This window comes from Chiloscyllium plagiosum, unplaced genomic scaffold (genome assembly GCF_037043375.1).
Source record: "Chiloscyllium plagiosum isolate Xiang-an unplaced genomic scaffold, Cpla_swu_hap1 HiC_scaffold_12, whole genome shotgun sequence".
Taxonomy (NCBI): Eukaryota; Metazoa; Chordata; class Chondrichthyes; order Orectolobiformes; family Hemiscylliidae; genus Chiloscyllium; species Chiloscyllium plagiosum.
This window is the reverse complement of record NW_028270150.1, coordinates 59,421,268-59,442,815: the sequence shown is the minus strand read 5'-3', so window position 1 is coordinate 59,442,815 and position 21,548 is coordinate 59,421,268. Positions and strand designations below refer to the sequence as shown.

The following is a 21,548-nucleotide window of genomic DNA, read 5'->3' as shown; positions in this document are numbered from 1 at the left end:
GTAGGTGATTCATTCGCCTTGATTTTCATAGTGGCCAGCAGCCCTGCTCCATTGCCTACTTACAGCTTTTTCTGAGTGCAGACGGTTTTGACAGTTTGGTTTGGTCGCTCGCCTCTGCTTTTTCCTCCAACCACCACCTGAGCAGAAACGCGAATCGTTTGCAGACACTCGGAGATTAAGAAAGTTGCAGAGGCTGCAGGGTTCTTTCCCGATGAGATGAGCTGGACCCGAGGTTCCCTGATGGCTGTGCTCTCCAGCTGCTGGCTGCAAGGTACATCACGCGAGTACCCCTTGTTTCCACTGAGTCCCACAGGAATGGAGCTGTTCCCTAACCTTGTGCACCATCTCTTTCAGCTTTACTACAAACAGCGGCCGCTGCAGCAATGCCCAGAGTGGTCAAAGGGAGAGTTAATAGCAGCATATTCCTAGAAGTGTCATTCGCCAATATCACTGACCAGGTCGACACGGTAGAGTGGAAGTATGTGAGCCCCAATACTCGACGCTCTATCGTCCAGTTAATGTCAGAGGAAGAGAAATGGAACACCCATTGGTTCAGCGGCTACTCACAGCGGGCACGAATCTACCCGAACCATTCCCTCTCCATCCAGAATGTGACTCTGAATGATTCCGGGACATATTCCTGCACAGTGACAGATTGGAATGGAGACGAGTTCACCGAGGACGTTGTCGTGACCGTGATCGGTGAGTGTTGGGTATTCAATATCACAGACATTCATGGAATGAATTGCAATGAATCGTTGTCATTGGGAAACAGGGTTGTAAGTGGTGGGAGACATTGCGCGCTGCCTGTGCGGGTAGGTTGTGCGGGAACTGGAGGACAACGCTTTGACATTTTTGATGTGTCTTTGCTTGGTTACATTTTCACCTTTAAACAAAACCTAGACAACTCAATAGAGCAGCTAAAATCAGTGTTGTCCCTCATAAAAACTCACTGCTCACATCATTGCTTCCCATTTCTGTAAGAGCAGTGGTTGGAGACAGGAGACAGAAAAGCTGTGATTCTCCTCCTCCAGTGTTACTGAAAACCCCGTTTACTTGAGTAACTTTGTCCTCGAACTGACTTTACCACATAGACTGTCATCTAGAAATATCAATGATTATTAGCCCACTACTTCCACATCACGAATCACTATGAAGTGCATCAATTATTGCTTTAGACAAACTGAATTGCAGGGACCAAATAATCCTCACTACAACCTTCAAACTCCGTGCAGTCTGCTCGACAGAAATCAGGGAGGATCAAACCATTTTTGTTTAGGTGCTCCTGCTTTTTATAACCAATCCATCAGGTGTGTCTGAGGACCGCCTTGTACAGGCGCCAAAAGAAACTTACAGGAGTCTACTGCCCTCCAGTTTAAAAAAAACACATCCAACAAACCCGTAATTTAAAATCCAAATTTAACAAAACAAATGGAGACTCACAAAAAAAAACTATAAAGTTGCGGGATGCTGGAAACCTGAACCGAAAACAGAAATTGCTGGAGAAACTCTGGAGGTACATGAAACTCATTATGTGCGAAGACAAAGCAGGACCCAATAAGTTTGCTTGTCTTCACAGAGCTACTGAGTTTCACCAGTAATTTCTGGGGTTTTCTTTGTTTAAACTAAAAGGAGTCGTTTACAAGTCGACTATCTCAGGATTGGCTTAGGGCACAGATGGAACCGTAAGAGGTGAGTTCTGCCAATGGAAAGAGAAAAGCACAATGCAAACAGCAGAAGGATCACCGGGCTCTGTGTGCACTGCAAACGGGACAAAGGGTTCTCGAAGGAACAGCAGTTAGTTTGCATTAAGGTTGAAAAGTGTCTGTCATTGAAGCAAGTGATTAGCGTGAGTCCTTTGAATGTAAATGAGTCATTTCACCTCCACCCCCATGTCTGGCTTTCTGAGGGTCGGTACTCTCATAGGCGAAAATTCTCATTGACGCCTCTGAGTTATAATGCTGAACTCTTTTTTTCTTGTTGTATCTCTTTTCCCCATCCCACCCCACCCCACCACACGTCTCCTCTTCCTTAAATGTCATCAAACTGCGGTCATTGTTTAGCGTGTGGGCCACAAAGGAACCAGTATCGCTGAAAGTCTTGGTGTTCAGCTTTTGTGTCGCCCTAGTGGTCTGGCAGTTATGTAAATTGGAAAATCCCAAGCATTTTCTTAAAGGTTACAGAGAGTGTTTTAAATCCTGTGAAGGTTATGGTTTTCGGATTGCGCAATCGAAAGACCACTTGAAACTTGATAGGAATGGAGATATTTTGCAGTTTGCTGGAGACGGAGTTGAGTAATTCAAGTGGCTATCTCTCCACATTCACCTCCCTCAACCCCCTACCCCGCCACTCCCCAGACACAATCACTTTGCCTTAACGAAAGACGGAGCAAACTGGCGGGGAGTCTGAACCACTAATCTGCAGGCGTAATGGATGCATCAGGTACACATTCGTTACAATTTGGACAAATATCAATGACAAAGGGCACCACAGGGAAACTGTATGAATGGCTGCACAGACTGAAATAGAAAGCAAAGGAAAATGCATTGATCAAAATGTGCAACAGGTTTTCCTCTGTTTTGTACCACTCTGCCTATCGTCAATTGGCCACTGTTTGAGAATTTGAATTCAGTTTAAATTAAAAGCGGGCTGTATGTAAATCTGCTGAATTGTTTAAGACAACTCACCTACTAAAGTTACACCCTTTGGGAAGGAAAGCTGACATCCTGACCAGGTGAGCCCCATGCCAATGTGCTGCCTCTTAACTGGTTAATTATTAACAGACGGTACTTAGTTTTATATGTGTGCCGCAAACGTCAACTGACCATCACTATCTCCACACAACGAGGAATGGGGACTACTATGTACCAGAGACATTAAACAAAACTAATTGTGACCTTAGTCAGCTGAAGCGAGGGATTGTGTACAGAACATGCCTAGATGTGGATCTTTGGTTCTCTTCCCATCCATCTGGAGAGCAACCATATCAAAGTCAATACATTCTCTATCACCTTTCTAATTTGTGGAAGGGAACATGCTGCCAAGTTCACAAACAGGAGTTGTTGTACTCAGAATGTTAATCTGTTACCTCTCATCTGTTTCTTTCTCCACAGAAACTACAGAATTGCTGAGTTACTCCGGTCCATTATATTTTTATTTCAAATTTCCAGAATCTGCAATATTTTGGGTTTTTTATCAGAAACAGAACTTATGATTTCAAGAATTCTTTATGCTTGCATTATTACTGTATTCTGTTGTGTACATCTTTCTCTCTTTAAAATTATTTTGCTTCTCAGATTTAGTGAGGGGCTAGCCTTTCAAATAGGCCTTCCCAGTGTTCTGCATTATTAAATCCAGCAAGATTCATTGTCATAGAGTCCCTACAATGTGGAAACAGGCCCTTCAGCCCAACAAGTCCACACTGACCCACCGAAGAGTATCCCACCCAAACTCATTCCCCATTACTCTACATTTACCCCTGACCAATGCACTTAACCTACACATCCCTGAACACTATGGGCAATTTATCATGGCCAATTCACCTAACCTGCACATCTTTGGACTGTGGGAGGAAACTGGAGCACCTGGATGAAATCCACGCAGACACGGGGAGAATGTGCAAACTCCACACAGACAGTCGCCCGAGACTGCAATTGAACCCAGGTCCTTGGTGCTGTGAGCCACCATGCTGTGATTATGTCTGTGTAGGATCAATGAATAAGGAACTAACAGTATTGGTGCCCCGTTTATGTGCAGTATGAAAGGAGCATTTACCATTGCTGTCCGCTCACAGAAAACATTATCAATCTAACTTCTCTGACTTCTCTGTCATCCTCACTAATTATAAATCCATATTTTCATTGCTTGGTTCTTGCAGTTTGGATTTGTTTGCATGTGGAGTGTGTCTTATGGATAAAAACCATGCAAGTGCAGTTGTACTCCAAAGTTTTTATAAATTAACAAAGTCAGAGTTGCATTTTGTGAAATTAGTGGGATTATGTCAAAATAAACTATCAGATTTGCAAATTAGTCACGCATCTTTTTTTCCAAAAATATACATTATCATTATATTTTAAAAATTACTTTAGAAAATACTTTAATTTAAAATTATAGAAGATACAATAAAATTCATTTCTTTTCCAGCATGCTCCACCCTTAGCTGTGATAATACAATTGTCATACTCAATATATACAAAACACATCCCTTGTCAGGCATTCATTCTGAAACTAGAACATTTTGAATGGAAAAATTACTGAAAGTGCAATAAATAAACTGTTCACTGTGCACCATTTTTGACTATGAGGTCCCTCAGAACAATTCAATGCTCTGGATTAGATTACATTACAGTGTGGAAACAGGCCCTTCGGCCCAACAAGTCCACACCGACCCGCCGAAGCGAAACCCACCCATACCCCTACATTTACCCCTTACCTAACACTACGGGCAATTTAGCATGGCCAATTCACCTGACCCTGCACATCTTTTTTGGACTGTGGGAGGAAACCGGAGCACCCGGAGGAAACCCGCGCAGCCACGGGGAGAACGTGCAAACTCCACACAGTCAGTCGCCTGAGGCGGGAATTGAACCCGGGTCTCAGGCGCTGTGAGGCAGCAGTGCTAACCACTGTGCCACCGTGCCGCGTGGATGTTCACAGGTACTTACTTTCAGACCAAAGGGTTCTACAGTTTCCAACCACTCATTGTACTTCAGCTGAAAAGCTTTCAGCAGTGCCTTTTCTTCATTGCACCTCAACAACAGCTGTTCCAAGCTTTAGTGCATTTCACAACACATAGATTTGGATGTTAAAATGTGCCAGAAAATGTTTAGCAGATCAAAGACATCCATCCTTTCATTGAGTTGATCATCCTCCAATTGCAATTAGTATTTATGTCAATGCTCTTTCAAGGGAACTGCATGCAGAGTGCAATTTTGCTTCACAGAGCAGTTTAAGTTGAACCTCAATTAAACAAAAATTCTCTCCAGAGAATTCTGTCTTCTTTGCAAAAGTACTATTCATAGGGAGATGGACAACAGTCTGTTCTCCGCCACAACTGCCATGAGGGCAATGTGTAAAGGCATTAAGATTCCAGGAAAGATCCAATGGGAAGGGACTTTCTAACCATCAGCCAAGCTACATCTTGATGCTTGTCTATAGGTGCTGGTCAGTCCACCAAATTGCATGTACAGTCTTATAGGGGCTCTGGTGTACACTACTTGATGCACATGTGATCAAAGGTGTTTTTTTCTGCATAATCTTTCCACAAAGGGCAATTTACACCATAGTCCAACTTCTTGGAGCATTTCATAACAATGTGGCCAGACCAAATATTTCCAGCACTAATTGAATTTCAGAACTTCAAGTCCTTGTGAGTGAGTTGACTTTCTTGGCCTGTGGATTGATTGCTAAATCTAATGGGATTGATTAATGGAAAAACATAAATCATAAATCTGACAATGGCCCAATCAATGGGAATGGATTGGGTAGCAATAAAAGCAGCATTTCTGGCTGTAAATAACTCCAATAATCTCATATAAATGCAAAAACTGTGGACACCTGAAATACGAAATAAATACAATTCCAAAGAAGATTCATACCAGACTTGAAATGTTAACTCTGTTTCTTTCTCCACAGATTCTGCCAGACTGCTGAGTTTCTCCAGCATGCTCTAAAATTATCCCAACTCTCTCCACATGCCACTAGCTTGACCTTCTGCTGACTCCATAACAAAGTTTTAGGACTATGCTTAATTCCTCAGTAGTTTCCACAGTTTCCAATTGCTGTCCAGTCTCAGAGTTTCTTAAGTCATGTCCATCTGGAAGCACATATACTAACCATTATTAAAAATGGAAATTTCCTACATCTTGTGGCAAAATGTCCGCCTGATAGTATCCCAATTCACAAAAACGTGATTTGTAACAAGAGTCAACTCCACTTTTGTTGTTAATTCCTTGTTCACATTGTCATTTTCAGGTGAAATACAGATATATAATGGTTGGAACACAACTGGAATCTTTAACCTGACTTTCATGAAAGCTAATGAAACCAATGGTAAGAATTCTGTTTGATCAGCGTTCTGATCATTTTGTGAAACTAATGCATAGGATATAAAAACAGAAATAGCAAATTAAACTTACACCAAAATCCCAAATATAGATTAAAAGTTAATATATTTCTATCAATATTCTGTTCTTTTTTTCCATCATTTTCTAAAAATTATCCCAACTCTTTTAAAACTCTTTATTCACTTGATTGAAATGTGTAGGGAATTGCAGCATTTGACCAAATAAATAATGTTTGCCTCCATTATCTCCTTGTATCATACACAGCCCAAAATAAGTTTTGAGTACATATGTAGGCGGATAATTTGGTGTCACACAGTAGGAGTGATATATCGTTGGGTGTGTTTCAATTGAATTTTGGTAGCATGTAAACAGACTCCCACTTTCTTGGTCAAAATGGTAATTGTTGTAGCTAGAATTATAAATTTGTAAAAGTGCTTAACTGAGAACACATTCATAACATGACAATGCCCAATAATACTTGGTTATAAAGAAGTAAAGTGCACATCTCCTGCTGCTGCAGATTCTTATTGAATTATGGTCATATTTATTTAAGGAACATTTAGTCAATCCCACCTGATTTCATCTAACATATTTAATTTACTTTTTAGATTACAAGGTTTTTGAAAATTATGGTTTGATAGCTGCCTTATCTGGAACAGGAGCATTAATCATCATAGCTATTTTCACATGGGCTGTTGTGGGACATTGCAGGAGAAGGTCAAGAAGGCAAGGTAAGTGGAGCCAAAATAATAATGGATAGCCATGTGACTGAGAATGCAAAACTAAAAAGGATTCTATGCTAGTTACTAATCAGGCACCAGTAGGTGACAGAAAATCAACATTGATTAAAATATCTTGTTTAACTAGAGAAAGTAATCTGGAATTAGTAAAATAAATTGAAGTAGTTGAAGTTAAAAAAAAACAGTTGTCTAATACAGTTCAGTGAAGGAACCTGCAATCCCTACCTCCTATTTATCACTGCGGCACGGTTGCTCAGTGGTTAGCACTGCTGCCTCGCAGCACCAGGATACCAGGCTCGATTCCAGCCTTGGGCGACTGCCTGTGTGGAGTTTGCATATTCTCCCCGTGTCTGCGTGGGTTTCCTCCGGGTGCTCCGGTTTCCTCCCACAGTCCAAAATGTGCAGTTCAGGTGAATTGGCCATGCTAAATTGTGTTAGATACATTAGTCATTAGTCTAATATTAGGTCCATTAGTCAGAGGGAAATGGGTCTGGTGGGTTACTCTTCGGAGGGCTGGCGTGGACTTGTTGGGCCAAAGGGCCTGTTTCCATGCTGTAGGTAATCTAATCTAAAACTATAATACCTTGTCAATGTGCTTTAACTCTTACATGCCCACAAAAGTGATTCAGTTGTACCAAAATATGACACAATTCAAAACGAAAGCTCCTCACAAACTCCAACACCACTTTAGAACAATGATATGTGTGCAATAAATGTTGTTCTTGTCAGTAAAATCCATAACCAAGAATTAACTTAAAGAAAAAATAGCCAAGTATTGTTAATAACGACAATGTAATTGATTCCTAAAAAGAATTTCCACTCTGCAATTTAGTCATGAAATGTGGTTACTTATTAAACAATTGATATGTCAGTACAGATTTACTGAAAGGCAATGATTGATGAGGAAAAATGTGTGAAAGTCTTTGTAAATTTCTGTCTGGATTCTCTTTCAAGTTTGCCCTCAGTTGGTGGGAGATCTGAGGGAAGGCAAAGTTATTTTTCTCTACAAGAAGAATGATGATGTTAATGTGAGATACGAATAAATAGGGAAAAATAGAGACTGAGCCAGAGTGGGTATGTTATCTGTCAGCAAGAAGAAGAAAATCTTGATCAATGAAAGGAATTTTAAGGAAGAAAGGAAAATGGAGAAGTTTAAATCACTAATTAACATATTAATATATTGAAACAATAAGCATAATTAAAGAGGATACATATCAGGATCAGATGAATTATAAAGTTAATAACTTTCTGAAAGTTAAGTTCACTGGTGAATGCACAGAGGTACTAAAAACATTTTTTTTAAATGATTAACTTCAGTGTATTTGCTAGTTGAGACTGCCAAACCTCCTTTCACCCAGGATCCTTACAGGAGTTTTGCTCCACTCAGTAAACTTTCTCATAATCACCTATGATCTTAACAATTTTGGAAAATGAAACTTAAGATGTCTCTGAACTTTTCCATAGAAAAAAATCAACAATATAATGTTCCATTGTGTTGATCGTAACTAATCCCGTGTAATTATTATCATTGTTATATAATAGTAATGTAGTAAAAATAACCATACATCAAGTAATATGTTGTAAGCTTTTGTCGTCAAATTTTCCTGTTATGTCACTCATCAAACTGGTTGTTTTAAGGCTTTGGAAAATACAGAACATAACAGAGACCACAACCACAGACACCTCTAGGGCTGATAAACCACAAACATTGCACTCCAATCTTTTGCTGAATGCTGATAACACAAATAAGTAAACTGGTTTGCATACATGGAAACAGTATAGCAATTGATGGGCTGATGGGCCAAGGAGTGGCAGATGGAGTTTAATTTGGATAAATGTGAGGTGTGACATTTTGGTAAGACACAACAGGACAGGACTTATACATTTAATGGTTGGGTCCTGAGGAATGTGGCCAAACAAAGAGAGCATGGGATGCAGGTTCATAGTTCCTTAAAGGTGGTTGGGTATAGGAGTCAGGATGTCATGTTATGACTGTACAGGACATTGATTAGGCCACTTTTGGAATACTGCATGCAATTCTAGTCTCCTTCCTTTCAGAAAGATGTTGTGAAATTTGAAAGGGTTCAGAAAAGATTTACAAGGATGTTGCCAGGGTAGGAGGATTTGAGCGAGAGGAAGAGGCTGAACAGGCTGGGCTGTTTTCCCTGGAGCATTGGAGGCTGAGGGGTGACCTTACAGAGGTTTATAAAATCATGAGGGGCATGGAAAGGGTGAACAGCCAAGGTCTTTTCCCCAGGGCACAGAAGTCCAGAACTAGAGGGCACAGGTTTAAGATGCGAGGGGAAAGATTTAAAAAGGATCTAAGGGGCAACTTTTTCAGGCTGAGGATGGTGCATGTATGGAATGAGCTGCCAGAGGAAATGATAAGGGTGGGGACAACTAGAACATTTAAAAGGTATCTGGACAAGGATACAAATAGGAAGGGTATAGAGGGATATGGCTAAATGCTGGCAAATAGGAATGGATTAATTTAGGATATCTGGTGGGCATAGATAAGTTGGACTGAAGGGTCTGTAATCTCTATGACTTTATAATTACCTTAAAGCCCATAAAATGTAAAGAATGGTGTGCATCATAACAAGTCACCCAGCAAACAACTCATACTGAGAGTGCAAATCAATTCATTTTATCATTGTTTGCATCAACAAATGTCATGTAAGCACACAAGCAACTTCCTTACAAGATAAACCATTCTGAAACAATGACCTTTGTTTTCTTAAAGTAAGTAATACCATATAATGCATGTACATAGATAAAGCACGATTGATGTTGAAATAAAAGTGAAAATGCTGGAAATTCTCAACGCGCTAGGTCACACCTGGAAAGAAAAACAGAACTAATTTTTTGTGTTGATTCATTTTCTTTATTCATCCAAAGATATAATAGTCAGTATTAAAGTAAAGTATAAATCTGAAGTGTAATAGTTTTTAAAAATTCTAAGATTTCAAGAATTAACGTATAATATTTCAAAATCAAAATCTTAAGATATGTTCAGATGCATTGGTGGAATTTTAACTTCACAAAATGCATAGTTTTAGAGTCATGGAGACATAGAGATGTACAGCATGGAAAAAGACCCTTTGGTCCAACCCATGCTTAACAGATATCCCAACCCAATCTAGTCTCACCTGCCAGCATCTGGCCCATGTCCCTCCAAACCCTTCCTATTCATATATTCATCCAAATGCCTCTTCAATGTTGCAATTGTACCAGCCTCCACCACTTCCCCTGGCAGGTCATTCCATACACGTACCAACCTCTGCGTGAAAAAGTTGCCTTGTAGGTCTCTTTTATATCTTTCCCCTCTCACCCTAAACCTATGCACTCTAGTCCCCCCCCCCCCCCCCCCCCTCACAACCGACCAACCCCCTCCCGGGAAAAGATTTTGTCTGTTTATCCTATCCATGCCCTACATAATTTTGTAAACCTCTATAAGGTCACCCCTCAGCCTCCAATGCTCCAGGGAAAACAGCCCCAGCTTGTTTAGCCTCTCCCTATATCTTAAATCCTCCAGCCCTGGCAACATCCTTGTAAATCCTTTCTGAACCCTTTCAAGTTTCACAACATCTTTCCAATAGGACGGAGACCAGAATTGCACGCAATATTCCAACAGTGGCCTAATCAATGTCCTGTACAGCCACAACATGACCTTCCAACTCCTGTACTCAATACTCTGACCAATAAAAGAAAGCATTCAAAGTTTGTGCGAAGATTTGTAGCTCGGGTGCTCGTTGTTGTGGTTCTGTTCGCCGAGCTGGAAGTTTTTGTTGCAAACGTTTCGTCCCCTGGCTAGGCGACATCATCAGTGCTTGGGAGCCTCCTGCGAAGCACTTCTTTGATGTTTCCTCTGGTGTTTATAGTGGTCTGTCCCTGCCGCTTCCGGTTGTCAGTTTCAGCTGTCCGCTGTAGTGGTTGGTATATTGGGTCCAGGTCGATGTGTTTGTTGATGGAGTTCGTGGATGAATGCCATGCCTCTAGGAATTCCCTGGCTGTTCTGTCTGGCTTGCCCTATGATAGTAGTGTTGTCCCAGTCGAATTCATGTTGCTTGTTGTCTGCGTGTGTGGCTACTAAGGATAGCTGGTCGTGTCGTTTCGTGGCTAGTTGATGTTCATGTATGCGGATTGTTAGCTGTCTTCCTGTTTGTCCTATATAGTGTTTTGTGCAGTCCTTGCATGGTATTTTGTACACTACATTCGTCTTGCTCATGTTGGGTATCGGGTCCTTCGTTCTGGTGACAACAGAACAACAACTCACCAGAACGAAGGACCCGATACCCAACATGAGCAAGACGAATGTAGTGTACAAAATACCATGCAAGGACTGCACAAAACACTATATAGGACAAACAGGAAGACAGCTAACAATCCGCATACATGAACATCAACTAGCCACGAAACGACACGACCAGCTATCCTTAGTAGCCACACATGCAGACAACAAGCAACATGAATTCGACTGGGACAACACTACTATCATAGGGCAAGCCAGACAGAACAGCCAGGGAATTCCTAGAGGCATGGCATTCATCCACTAACTCCATCAACAAACACATCGACCTGGACCCAATATACCAACCACTACAGCGGACAGCTGAAACTGATAACCGGAAGCGGCAGGGACAGACCACTATAAACACCGGAGGAAACATCAAAGAAGCGCTTCGCAGGAGGCTCCCAAGCACTGATGATGTCGCCTAGCCAGGGGACGAAACGTTTGCAACAAAAACTTCCAGCTCGGCGAACAGAACCACAACAATAAAAGAAAGCATACCAAACGCCTTCTTCACTATCCTATCTACCTGCGACTCCACTTTCAAGGAACTATGAACCTGCACTCCAAGGTCTCTTTGTTCAGCAACACTCCCTACCATTAAGTGTATAAGTCCTGCTAAGATTTGCTTTCCCAAAATGCAGCACCTCGCATTTATCGGAATTAAACTCCATCTACCACTTCTCAGCACATTGGCCCATCTGGTCAAGATCCTGTTGTAATCTGAGGTAACCCTCTTCACTGTCCATTACATCTCCAATTTTGGTGTCATCTGCAAACTTAGTGACTGTACCATTTATGTAAACAACAAAACGTAGAGGACCCAGCACCGATCCTTGTGGCACTCCACTGGTCACAGGCCTCTAGTCTGAAAAACAACCCTCCACCACCACCCTCTGTCTTCTACATTTGAGCCAGTTCTGAATCCAAATGGCTAGTTCTCCCTGTATTCCATGAGATCTAACCTTGCTAATCAGTCTCCCCTTGGAACCTTGTCGAATGCCTTATTGAAGTCCATATAGATTACATCTACAGCTCTGCCCTCATCAATCCTCTTTGTTACTTCTTCAAAAAACTCAATCAAGTTTGTGAGATATGATTTCCCATGCACAAAGCCATGTTGACTATCCCTAATTAGTCCTTGCTTTCCAAATACATGTACATCCTGTCCCTCATGATTCCCTCCAACAACTTGCTCATTATCAACGTTAGTCTCACTGGTCTATAGTTTCCTGGCTTGTCCTTACCACCCTTCTTAAACAGTGGCACCACGTTAGCCAACCTCCAGTCTTCCGGCACCTCACCTGTGACTATCGATGATACAAATATCTCAACAAAAGACCCAGTAATCATTTTGCTAGCTTCCCACAGAGTTCTAGGGTACACCTGATCAGGTCCTGGGGATTTATCCACCTTTATGCATTTCAAGACATCCAGCGCTTCCTCCTCTGTAATATGGACATTTTGTGAGGTGTCACCATCTATTTCCCTACAGTCTATATCTTCCATATCCTTTTCCACAGTAAATACTGATGCAAAATACTCGTTTAGTATCTGCCCCATCTCCTGCGGCTCCACACAAAGGCTGCCTTGCTGATCTTTGAGGGACCCTATTCTCTCCCAAGTTACCCTTTTGTCCTTAATGTATTTGTAAAAACCCTTTGGATTCTCCTTAATTCTATTTGTGAAAGCTATCTCATGTCGCTGTTTTGCCCTCCTGATTTCCCTGGTAAGTATACTTCTACTTCCTTTATATTCTTCTAAGAATTCACTCGATCTATCCTGTCTATACTTTACAAATGCTTCCTTTTTTTTAACCAAACCCTCAATCATCTTTAGTCATCCAGCATTCCCCATAACTACCAGCCTTTCCTTTCACCCTGACAGGAATATACTTTCTCTTTATTCTCATTATCTCATTCCCGAAGGCTTCCCATTTTCCAGCCGTCCCTTTACCTGCGAACATCTGTCCCCGATCAGCTTTTGAAAGTTCTTGCCTAATTGGCTTTTTGCCAATTTAGAACTTCAACTTTTAGATCTGGTCTAACCTTTTCTATCACTATCTTAAACCTAATAGAATTATGGTCACTAGCCCCAAAATGCTCCCCCACTGAACACCTCAGTCACCTGCCCTGCCTTATTTCCCAAGAGTAGGTCAAACTTTGCACCTTCTCTAGTAGGTACATCCATATACTGAATCAGAAAATTTCTTGTACACACTTAACAAATTCTTCTCCATCTAAGCCCTTAACACTATGGTAATCCCAGTCTATGTTTGGAAAGTTAAAATCCCTTACCATAACCACTCTATTATTTTGATGGAGGTTGGAGGTTAAAGTATTAAAAATTTGAATTCTGAGACATCCTTTCTACCAACCCATCCAATTCTATGCCATCTAAGCAATGGTTCAGATGGGACTCTGAAATTGCAAATTCCACTGGGCAATTACTCCTTCATCTGGAGTTCTCTATAAGACCATAATACATAATAGCAGAAGTTAGGCCACTCAGCCCATTTAGTCTGCTCTGCCATTCAATCATGGGTGACAAGTTTCTCAATCATATTCTCCTGCTTTCTCCCTGTAACCCTTGATCTCCTTGACACTCAAGAACCTATCTTCCTCAGTCTTAAATTTACTCAGTGATGAGGCCTCACAGCCATCTATGGCAATGAATTCCATAGATTCACCACTCTCTGTCTGAAGATGTTTCTCCTTATTTCCATTCTAAAAGGTCTTCCCTTAATTCTAAGGCTATGCCCTCAGTTCCAAGTCTCTCCTACCAATTGGAAACATCTTCCCAACATCTACTCTGTCCAGGCCACTCAGTATTCTATTTGTTTCAATTAGAGCCACACTCATCCTTCTATCGAGTATAGATCCAGTTCCTCATATGTTAAGCTTTTCATTCCTGGGAATATTCTTGTGAACCTCCTCTGTACACACTCTCGGGCCAGTGCATCCTTCCTGAGATATGGGGCCCAAAACTGTGCACAATACCCCAAATATGGTCTGGAGCCTCAGATATACATTGCTGCTTTTATATTCAAGTCCTTTCAAAATAAATGCCATCATTGCATTTGCCTTCCTTACCACTGACTCAACCTGCAAGGTTACCTTGAGAGAATCCAGAACTCTCAAGTCTCTTTGCACTTCAGATTTCTGAATTTTCTCTCCATTTAGAAAATAGTCCATGCCTCTATTCTTCCTAGATTAGAGTGGTGCTGGAAAAGCACAGCAGTTCAGGCAGCATCCGAGGAGCAGTAAAATCAACGTTTCGGGCAAAAGCCCTTCATCAGGAATACAGGCAGAGAGCCTGAAGGGTGGAGAAATAAGTGAGAGGAGGCAGGGCAGACGAAATGACCTGGGAGTCACAGTGGGAGAGGGACTCTCTGAGATACTTGTAGAGAGAGGAGGAAAACTTCTTCAAGGCAGGCATCCTTGCAAGAGGATTCGCAGTAGGGTTAAAATCAACTAGGTAAAAACAATAACTGCAGATGCTGGAAACCAGAGTCTAGATTAGAGTGGTGCTGGAAAAACATAGCAGTCCAGGCAGTAAAATCGACGTTTCGGGCAAAAGCCCTTCATCAGGAATACAGGCAGAGAGCCTGAAGGGTGTATACATACTCAGTGACGAGGCCTCACAGCCATCTATGGCAATGAATTCCATAGATTCACCACTCTCTGAAGATGTTTCTCCTTATCTCCATTCTAAAAGGTCTTCCCTTAACTCTAAGGCTATGCTCTCACTCCCTCCACCAAAATTGACATGAACCTAAAGACCCAACATCTCTCCTTCTTCCACACTGGACCTGACACCCCACTTTCTGCTGGACACAATATCTCTTATCCACCCAAACCTACCCCAAACACTCCATCACCTATCCTGTGGAAAAGCAAGCCATGACTTTCCTATATTCCTGATGAAAGACTTTTGCCCGAAACATTGATTTTACTGCTCCTCAGATGCTGCCTGAACTGCTGTGCTTTTCCAGCACCACTTGAATCTAGACTCTGGGTTTCCAGCATGTATTCTTCCTACCAAAGTGCATGACTTCAAACTTTCCCATGTTGCACTCCATCTGCCACGTCTTTGCCCAGTCTCCTAACCTGTCTAAATCCTTTTGCAGCTTCTCTGCCTCCTCAATGCTATCTGTTCCCCTACCCATCTTTGTATTGCCTACAAACTTTGCCAGAATGACCTCAGTTCCTTCAAAGTATTATTTTTAATTGGAGAATTAGGAGGTTTCACTGAAGTTAAATAATTAGTAATTCAGGAGATGTTAGACTATTAAATTAGTCTAACTCCTGGATAACTATGACCCCCACTTTATTCCACACTCCCACAACAGAGTTCCCCTAGACTCTTTCTACTTCCCAGAACCTCACATGACCTCTCTCGCCCTGGAACCAGGACCCTTCCCCGCTGCTTGACACAATTCCCTCACTCCCTCCACCAAAGTTGACATGAACCCAAAGACCCAACGTTCCTCCTGCTTCTACACGGGACCTGACACCCTACTTTCTGCTGGACCCAATATCTCCTATCCACCCAAGGAGAAAGTGAGGTCTGCAGATGCTGGAGATCAAAGTTGAAACTTTATTGCTGGAACAGCACAGCAGGTCAGGCAGCATCCAGGGAACAGGAGATTCGACGTTTCGGGCACAGGCCCTTCTTCAGGAATGAGCAGAGAGTGTCTCTCTGCTCATTCCTGAAGAAGGGCCTGTGCCCGAAACGTCGAATCTCCTGTTCCCTGGATGCTGCCTGACCTGCTGTGCTGTTCCAGCAATAAAGTTTCAACTCCTATCCACCCAAACCTACCCAAAACACTCCATCACCTATCCTGTGGAAAAGCAAGCCATGACTTTCCTATAGAGATAGGCTTTGAAAATCAAATTGGCACATATATCGGACTTTGGAAATTATGTCTTATCTATTCTCATTGACTTCAATGACCACAGCGGTTTGTAAAGGCAATCAGTGATATACCCACGAGTAGATTCTCTGCTATCTTCATTGATAAAGTCAGAAGCTGTTATCATTTTTACCACCAACGTGATACAGTGTGTTTCACACCTACCAACCCACACCATCCACCAACCCCAACCATCCAGAAAAATACACTTTATAAATCATAACTTCTAAACAATTGTGGATGGCAGTTGCTTTCCTGTGAAATTTGCCCAGATATCACTGTACCACAATTTCAGACCATGTTATCATTGCAGTGGAAATTTGCAGGTGGAGAAAAATACAATTGGCTTTGGAGAAACTGGTGTGACAGAACTTGATTGGCAATGTGTAATTAAACCTCTTTAGGTACAGCCAGTCTGCCGTTATACAGCTGGCAATGATGTAAAACCAGTAAACATGTAGCGCACAGCTGTCAAACCCCAGATATGGCTGATGATCTGGAGTTGTGTTTCTGCATGTTTGAATGCTCATTTTTAACATTGGGAAAAGTGCAGGAGAGACAGCCACTTCTGTTTTAAGTGAAATACATTATATACTTGAAAAATATATCAGCATTTTGTAAACTAAATTGCAATGTTATGCAAAGATTATGCAACCCTTGCTGTGAACTTTAAATGGTGTGAGATTTCCTGCCAGACAGTTTCTCACACCTCCAAACTTCATTGGTCTCAGGAGTCAAATCAGGAACTCACTTCCAAGTTACACCACTATTTTCATTTTGATACCTCCTCATTTCAAAGTGAAAGTGATGGCATATATTAAAACAAGATTAAACTGAGACATCAGCCTCAATTGTAATTCGCCGATCTTGCACCCCACCCCCTGGTAAGCAGGAAAGGAGAATTAATTCTGCACGTAGATACAGAATGACATGTACTGAAACAGGAGATGCATTTAGAATAGTTATTGGTAACATGCTTCTCTTGCAGTTAATCAGGTGCCCTTTTATTTCAAAGGCTGGTGGATGCTTTTTTAAGATCACCAATTACATCAAAAGCAATATTTCTGGAGGCCTCCTGTTAACCCTCTCAGATAAGACCATGTAGAAGTCTTAGAGAAGAGGAGTATAAAAGAAGTACATAACAATGGAGGAAAACAGATAAGATTTGACAATCTCACTACTTTGTACTTAATTATTATAGATACAAATCAATGTCCTGAATCTCCCTGTCGATTAGAAAGCACATATGACATCTTGCAGTCCAAGTTTAGTGTGCAATCATTTGTAAATATGATTGTTGCTCCATTTCTTGAAGGAACACTCACCATAATCATATTTTATTTTTATCTTGACAGGTAAAACAACGAAGGATAAACAATCTCATAAAGATAGAAACAATGAAAGTGATGACATCTATGAAAACATGGGCAGGGTACCACAATAAATGTGGTCGTAGACACAAGACATTTAAAAACTGTCATGACCTCAGTTGTGCCAAAGTGATCAATTATTTTGTCCCCTTGATCAATAGAGGAACACAAATTTTTAATGTTTTTCTAAATACTCCTGCTGTAACTCTGGTGAGAATGTGGGTAAGCCTACAAACTAAGTTGATAGTACGAGCGGTGCCATATATCAGGAATTCAGGTAGCCCTGATTTGGTGTGAAGCTTCTGTCTTATGTGAATAAAGACACTGGCACAGAGACAGTGAGCACTCCACTCACTTGTTCTTGTAACTCTGGCCTCTGAGAAACATAGTCTCTCTTTGGAAGCCAGGGTGCCAAGAAGATTGGGGCATGTGATTTTTGACGTATTTAAATGCCTTTTTTGGGAGGGAAAACAGCTCAGGCACCAAGGTTTCAATTTCCAGTCCCTTCCAATAGCCTGAGATATATTCCTGGAGGTACTTGTTTCGACTTTATAGTTGATGCATCTTTGCAGTGACTCCTTACAATGCAACAGCATCTGGGTCAGAGAAGCAGCAGTGAACTTCCTCCTGGCATAATTGTCAATAATGCCGATTGATCATTTCAGCATTTAAACATGCAATTTGGCCTCCAGTTTTATATGTTGTCCAGATGTATTTGAACTGGTTCCTTTGTTGTTTTATTAACCATTGAGAAAAGAAAACTTCTTGAATCATAGAATTCGGCAGTATGGAAGGAAGAGTCCATCATGCATCTGCACATCTACTCAAAGAGGATCCACTCGCTTGCTCTCTTCCCATATCCTAGTACTTCCTCTTAAAAGATAATGTACACCTAGTTCCTGATATTAGTAGAATACCTAACAATTCTCCATTGAAAATCCTAATCTTCAGACTTTTGAACACCTGTTCAAGTCCCTCTTTATCTTTCTTCCACTAATTAGAAAAGCCCAGTTTCTCAAACCTTGTATTACTTTGTTACCTGAATGAACCTTCTTGGAATGGAAATTGGAGACAATATTCTGTAGCCTAACCAATGATTCAGGTAGTGATACCTCTTTGTTTATGTACTATGTTTGAAATTGCAAAACCTGAGATACCAAATGTTTGTTTGATGATAAAATGGCCAATTTGATCTTCCATTTTAAATGATCTGTATAACTGTTCATTTAGCATTAATGTTTTAGCATTTATTTTCTTTTTTGTCATTTTCTATGTTTATAATTCACCTTTTTTCTTCAAAAATGTATCACTTTATATTTTGCCCTCTTATATTTCATGCAACCTGTCTCTGGCCAATTTAAAAATCATTAGCCTTTGAAATTACAAACATTGCAAATTTTCTCAGAATGGCTCACACTTCACTCAAAATGTGCCAAAACCCTACACTGTACTTAACCAGGTGTCAAGACCCTGACCCCTGGCTAAAAGGTTGGGGAGATCTTGTTCACAAACTTGCCAGCCACACCAAATAATTTAACACTGGAAGACATCTGTCCATGTGTGGAGGTGTAGTCCTGCCTCAGAGATCTCTTGGCAATTGGATGACGAGCAGCACCAAGACCCAGAAGCAGTGGGTGGGCGTGGTGTTCACTCTTAGGACCACAGCAAGTCCTAACAAAGAGGAGCCCAGACTTAGAGGTAAGCCCAGAGTAATATTGAGGCCAGGTGGCAGATGCCTTGAAGGGAATGAGAACAGGGTTTGAAAGTCCAGGGAAGTGGGCGAGGAGAGAATTATGAACTTCGGGTGTTGGGTGAGGGGTTCTGTCGTGCCTTTAATGGGCTCAATGATGGGGACCCACTAACTAGGTTCAGCTCCCTCCCATCTTTGCCTCACACCAACCCACACAGTGCTGGGGAATTCCAATGTGGACACTACCCCTGTCACAGGTAATAAATGAGAGTGCCCTCCCCACCTCATGAGTCCTCCATGGTGAGTGGCTCTCCAATATCCATTCCACCTTTCATTAACTTTCACACAGGTCAGAGGCAAGCGGACAGATGGTGCAAAAGCCAAACTGTGAATTTTACATACTACCCAACTTCAAATTTTCCAATAGGAAAGTGTATAATCTAAACCCTAACCTTGTGTTTAAATAGACATGCCAGTGCAATTATAACAGCAGAGCAAAACCAATATTGAGGAAATTCCCATTGATATTTCAGTTGCTCCCTATTTACTTTGCTTTTGTAAATTTCTAAACTGTGTTCTAATGTTAAAGTATCGACATAGATTTTTTAGTAACTGGGGACAAAATGTCAGATTAACAAAAAAAATGAAGACAGTGTTCTTATAAAGCATTGTTAGGGAATGAACATTACTCTTCTTTAAGCAAATCCTTAATTTGCTGTTCTTTTTGTCAAATTAATAATGCAGCATTTCAGTTTTCCCTGTTCCTGAGAATCTTTCCTGCTGTTTTAATTCTTAAGTACTACAACAAAGATGTATATTTGCTTGTATTCAAGATTTAACTTACTGTTTCTAACATTACAAAATGTGTGCACTGAAATTAGCTTTAAATGCTACTTAATCTGTCCTGTTCAATCCTTTCCAGATGGGTGTAATTCATAGATGGCTAGGTTGTATGTAACAGGCCGCATGCAAGGTTGAGTCTGAGATAATAATGTTGATTAATCGATGATGTTCAGTTTTTTTGATGAGAAGACAAGACTGATGATCCAGAATGACAATTATAACTTCTCAAACACAGAATTATCCTGAAAGTTTACACCGAGTATTCTGACTGTAGAATGTGAATGAATCTCACAGACAATTAACGGTCTGGGTGTGTGTTTTTTTAAGTGACTAGAAACTTGTCAAAGGTGATTGAGTGAGAATGGTTTTGTAGGAAACAGACACCGACCTATGGACAATCATTAGCAAGCAAGTGTGTGGCATCTTTATTGTTTATATAATCAAATAGAAGAGGGGAATATATATCTTTGCTAAACTGTATAATATTTGTTTATTTTTCTTGTGTAAATAAAAGTCATTATTGGTTCAAGGCCCATTACTCTGTCTTTCAATGAATCTTCAATGAGTCCAAAGATATGCCCGTTAGATGGATTGATCATGCTAAATTGCCCATAGTGTCCAGGGATCTGTATGTTAGCAATGGGAAATGCAGGGTGACAGGGATGGTGGAGGGGGGGCTGAGTCTGGATGGGATGCTGTTTGAAGAGTTGGTGTGGACTTGTTGGGCTGAATGGCCTGTTCCAACACTGTAGGGATTTAATTCTTTCAGTGAGAGAGAGAAAGTTGATACATGAAGTAGCATTAGTGAATGCCAAGCTGCAAGTGGACAGAGCAACGACTCACTTTTACAGTCTAGTAGTTCTTGCTATCAATTAATGTTGAACAAAAAGATACACTTCAGATGATAGGAGATTTAAGATTTATTTTAGAAGTAGCTGTGTCTGCCTTCAACAGGGACCTATGTAATCACCCATAACAAGATTTGGAGATGCCGGTGTTGGACTGGGGTGGACAAAGTTAAAAATAACACAACACCAGGTTACAATCCAACAGGTTTAACTGGAAGCACTAGCTTTCAGAGCGCTGCCCCTTCATCAGGTGGTTGTGGAGTATAAGATCATATGACACAGAATTCATAGCAAAAATGACGTGTGATGTCACTGAAATGGCACATTGAAAACAAAAACAGATCGTTGGTTAAGTCTTTCAGCTTTTAGAATAACCATATTAGTTTTGGTTCTTTAATATGTGAATTCCAGAACTTTATTAAAGTTACATTCAACATTCAAACATTGGGACACAGACAGACTTTAATCTCACACCTTCAAGGCAGTATCTGAGCTGTGATGCCACCTATTGTTGAAGCTAACTTGAGAATGTTATAGAGTCACAGAGATGTACAGCATGGAAACAGACTCTTCAGTCCAACTCATCCTTGCCAACCAGATATCCCAACCCAATCTAGTCCCACATGCCAACATCCGGCTCATATCCCTCCAAACCCTTCCTATTCACATACCCATCCGGATGCCTTTTAAATGTTGTAATTGTACCAGCCTCCACCACTTACTCTGGTAGCTCATTCCATACACGTACCACCCTCTGCGTGAAAACGTTGCCCCTTAGATCTCTTT

The 21,548-nt window shown here is 41.1% G+C and overlaps 1 protein-coding gene across 1 annotated transcript; it reads left to right on the top strand.

Moving 5' to 3' along the window:
* Positions 1-204: 204 nt before the first annotated feature.
* On the top strand, positions 205-20,437 carry LOC122555553 (uncharacterized). The gene is made up of 5 exons (XM_043701578.2): positions 205-271; positions 355-702; positions 5,974-6,051; positions 6,674-6,796; positions 17,367-20,437. The coding sequence occupies exons 1-5, from the start codon at positions 217-219 to the stop codon at positions 17,453-17,455; spliced, it is 693 nt and encodes a 230-aa protein (XP_043557513.2). The 5' UTR covers positions 205-216; the 3' UTR covers positions 17,456-20,437.
* The last annotated feature ends 1,111 nt before the right edge of the window (positions 20,438-21,548 follow it).

What these genes read in the sequence shown, in the direction of transcription:
- LOC122555553 (XM_043701578.2), top strand. Translation starts at nt 217, where the DNA reads ATGAGCTGGACCCGAGGTTCCCTGATGGCTGTGCTCTCCAGCTGCTGG. An exon ending in CGTTGTCGTGACCGTGATCG is followed by an intron (nt 703 to 5,973) that starts GTGAGTGTTGGG and finishes TGTCATTTTCAG; the next exon opens with GTGAAATACAGATATATAAT. An exon ending in GAGAAGGTCAAGAAGGCAAG is followed by an intron (nt 6,797 to 17,366) that starts GTAAGTGGAGCC and finishes TTATCTTGACAG; the next exon opens with GTAAAACAACGAAGGATAAA.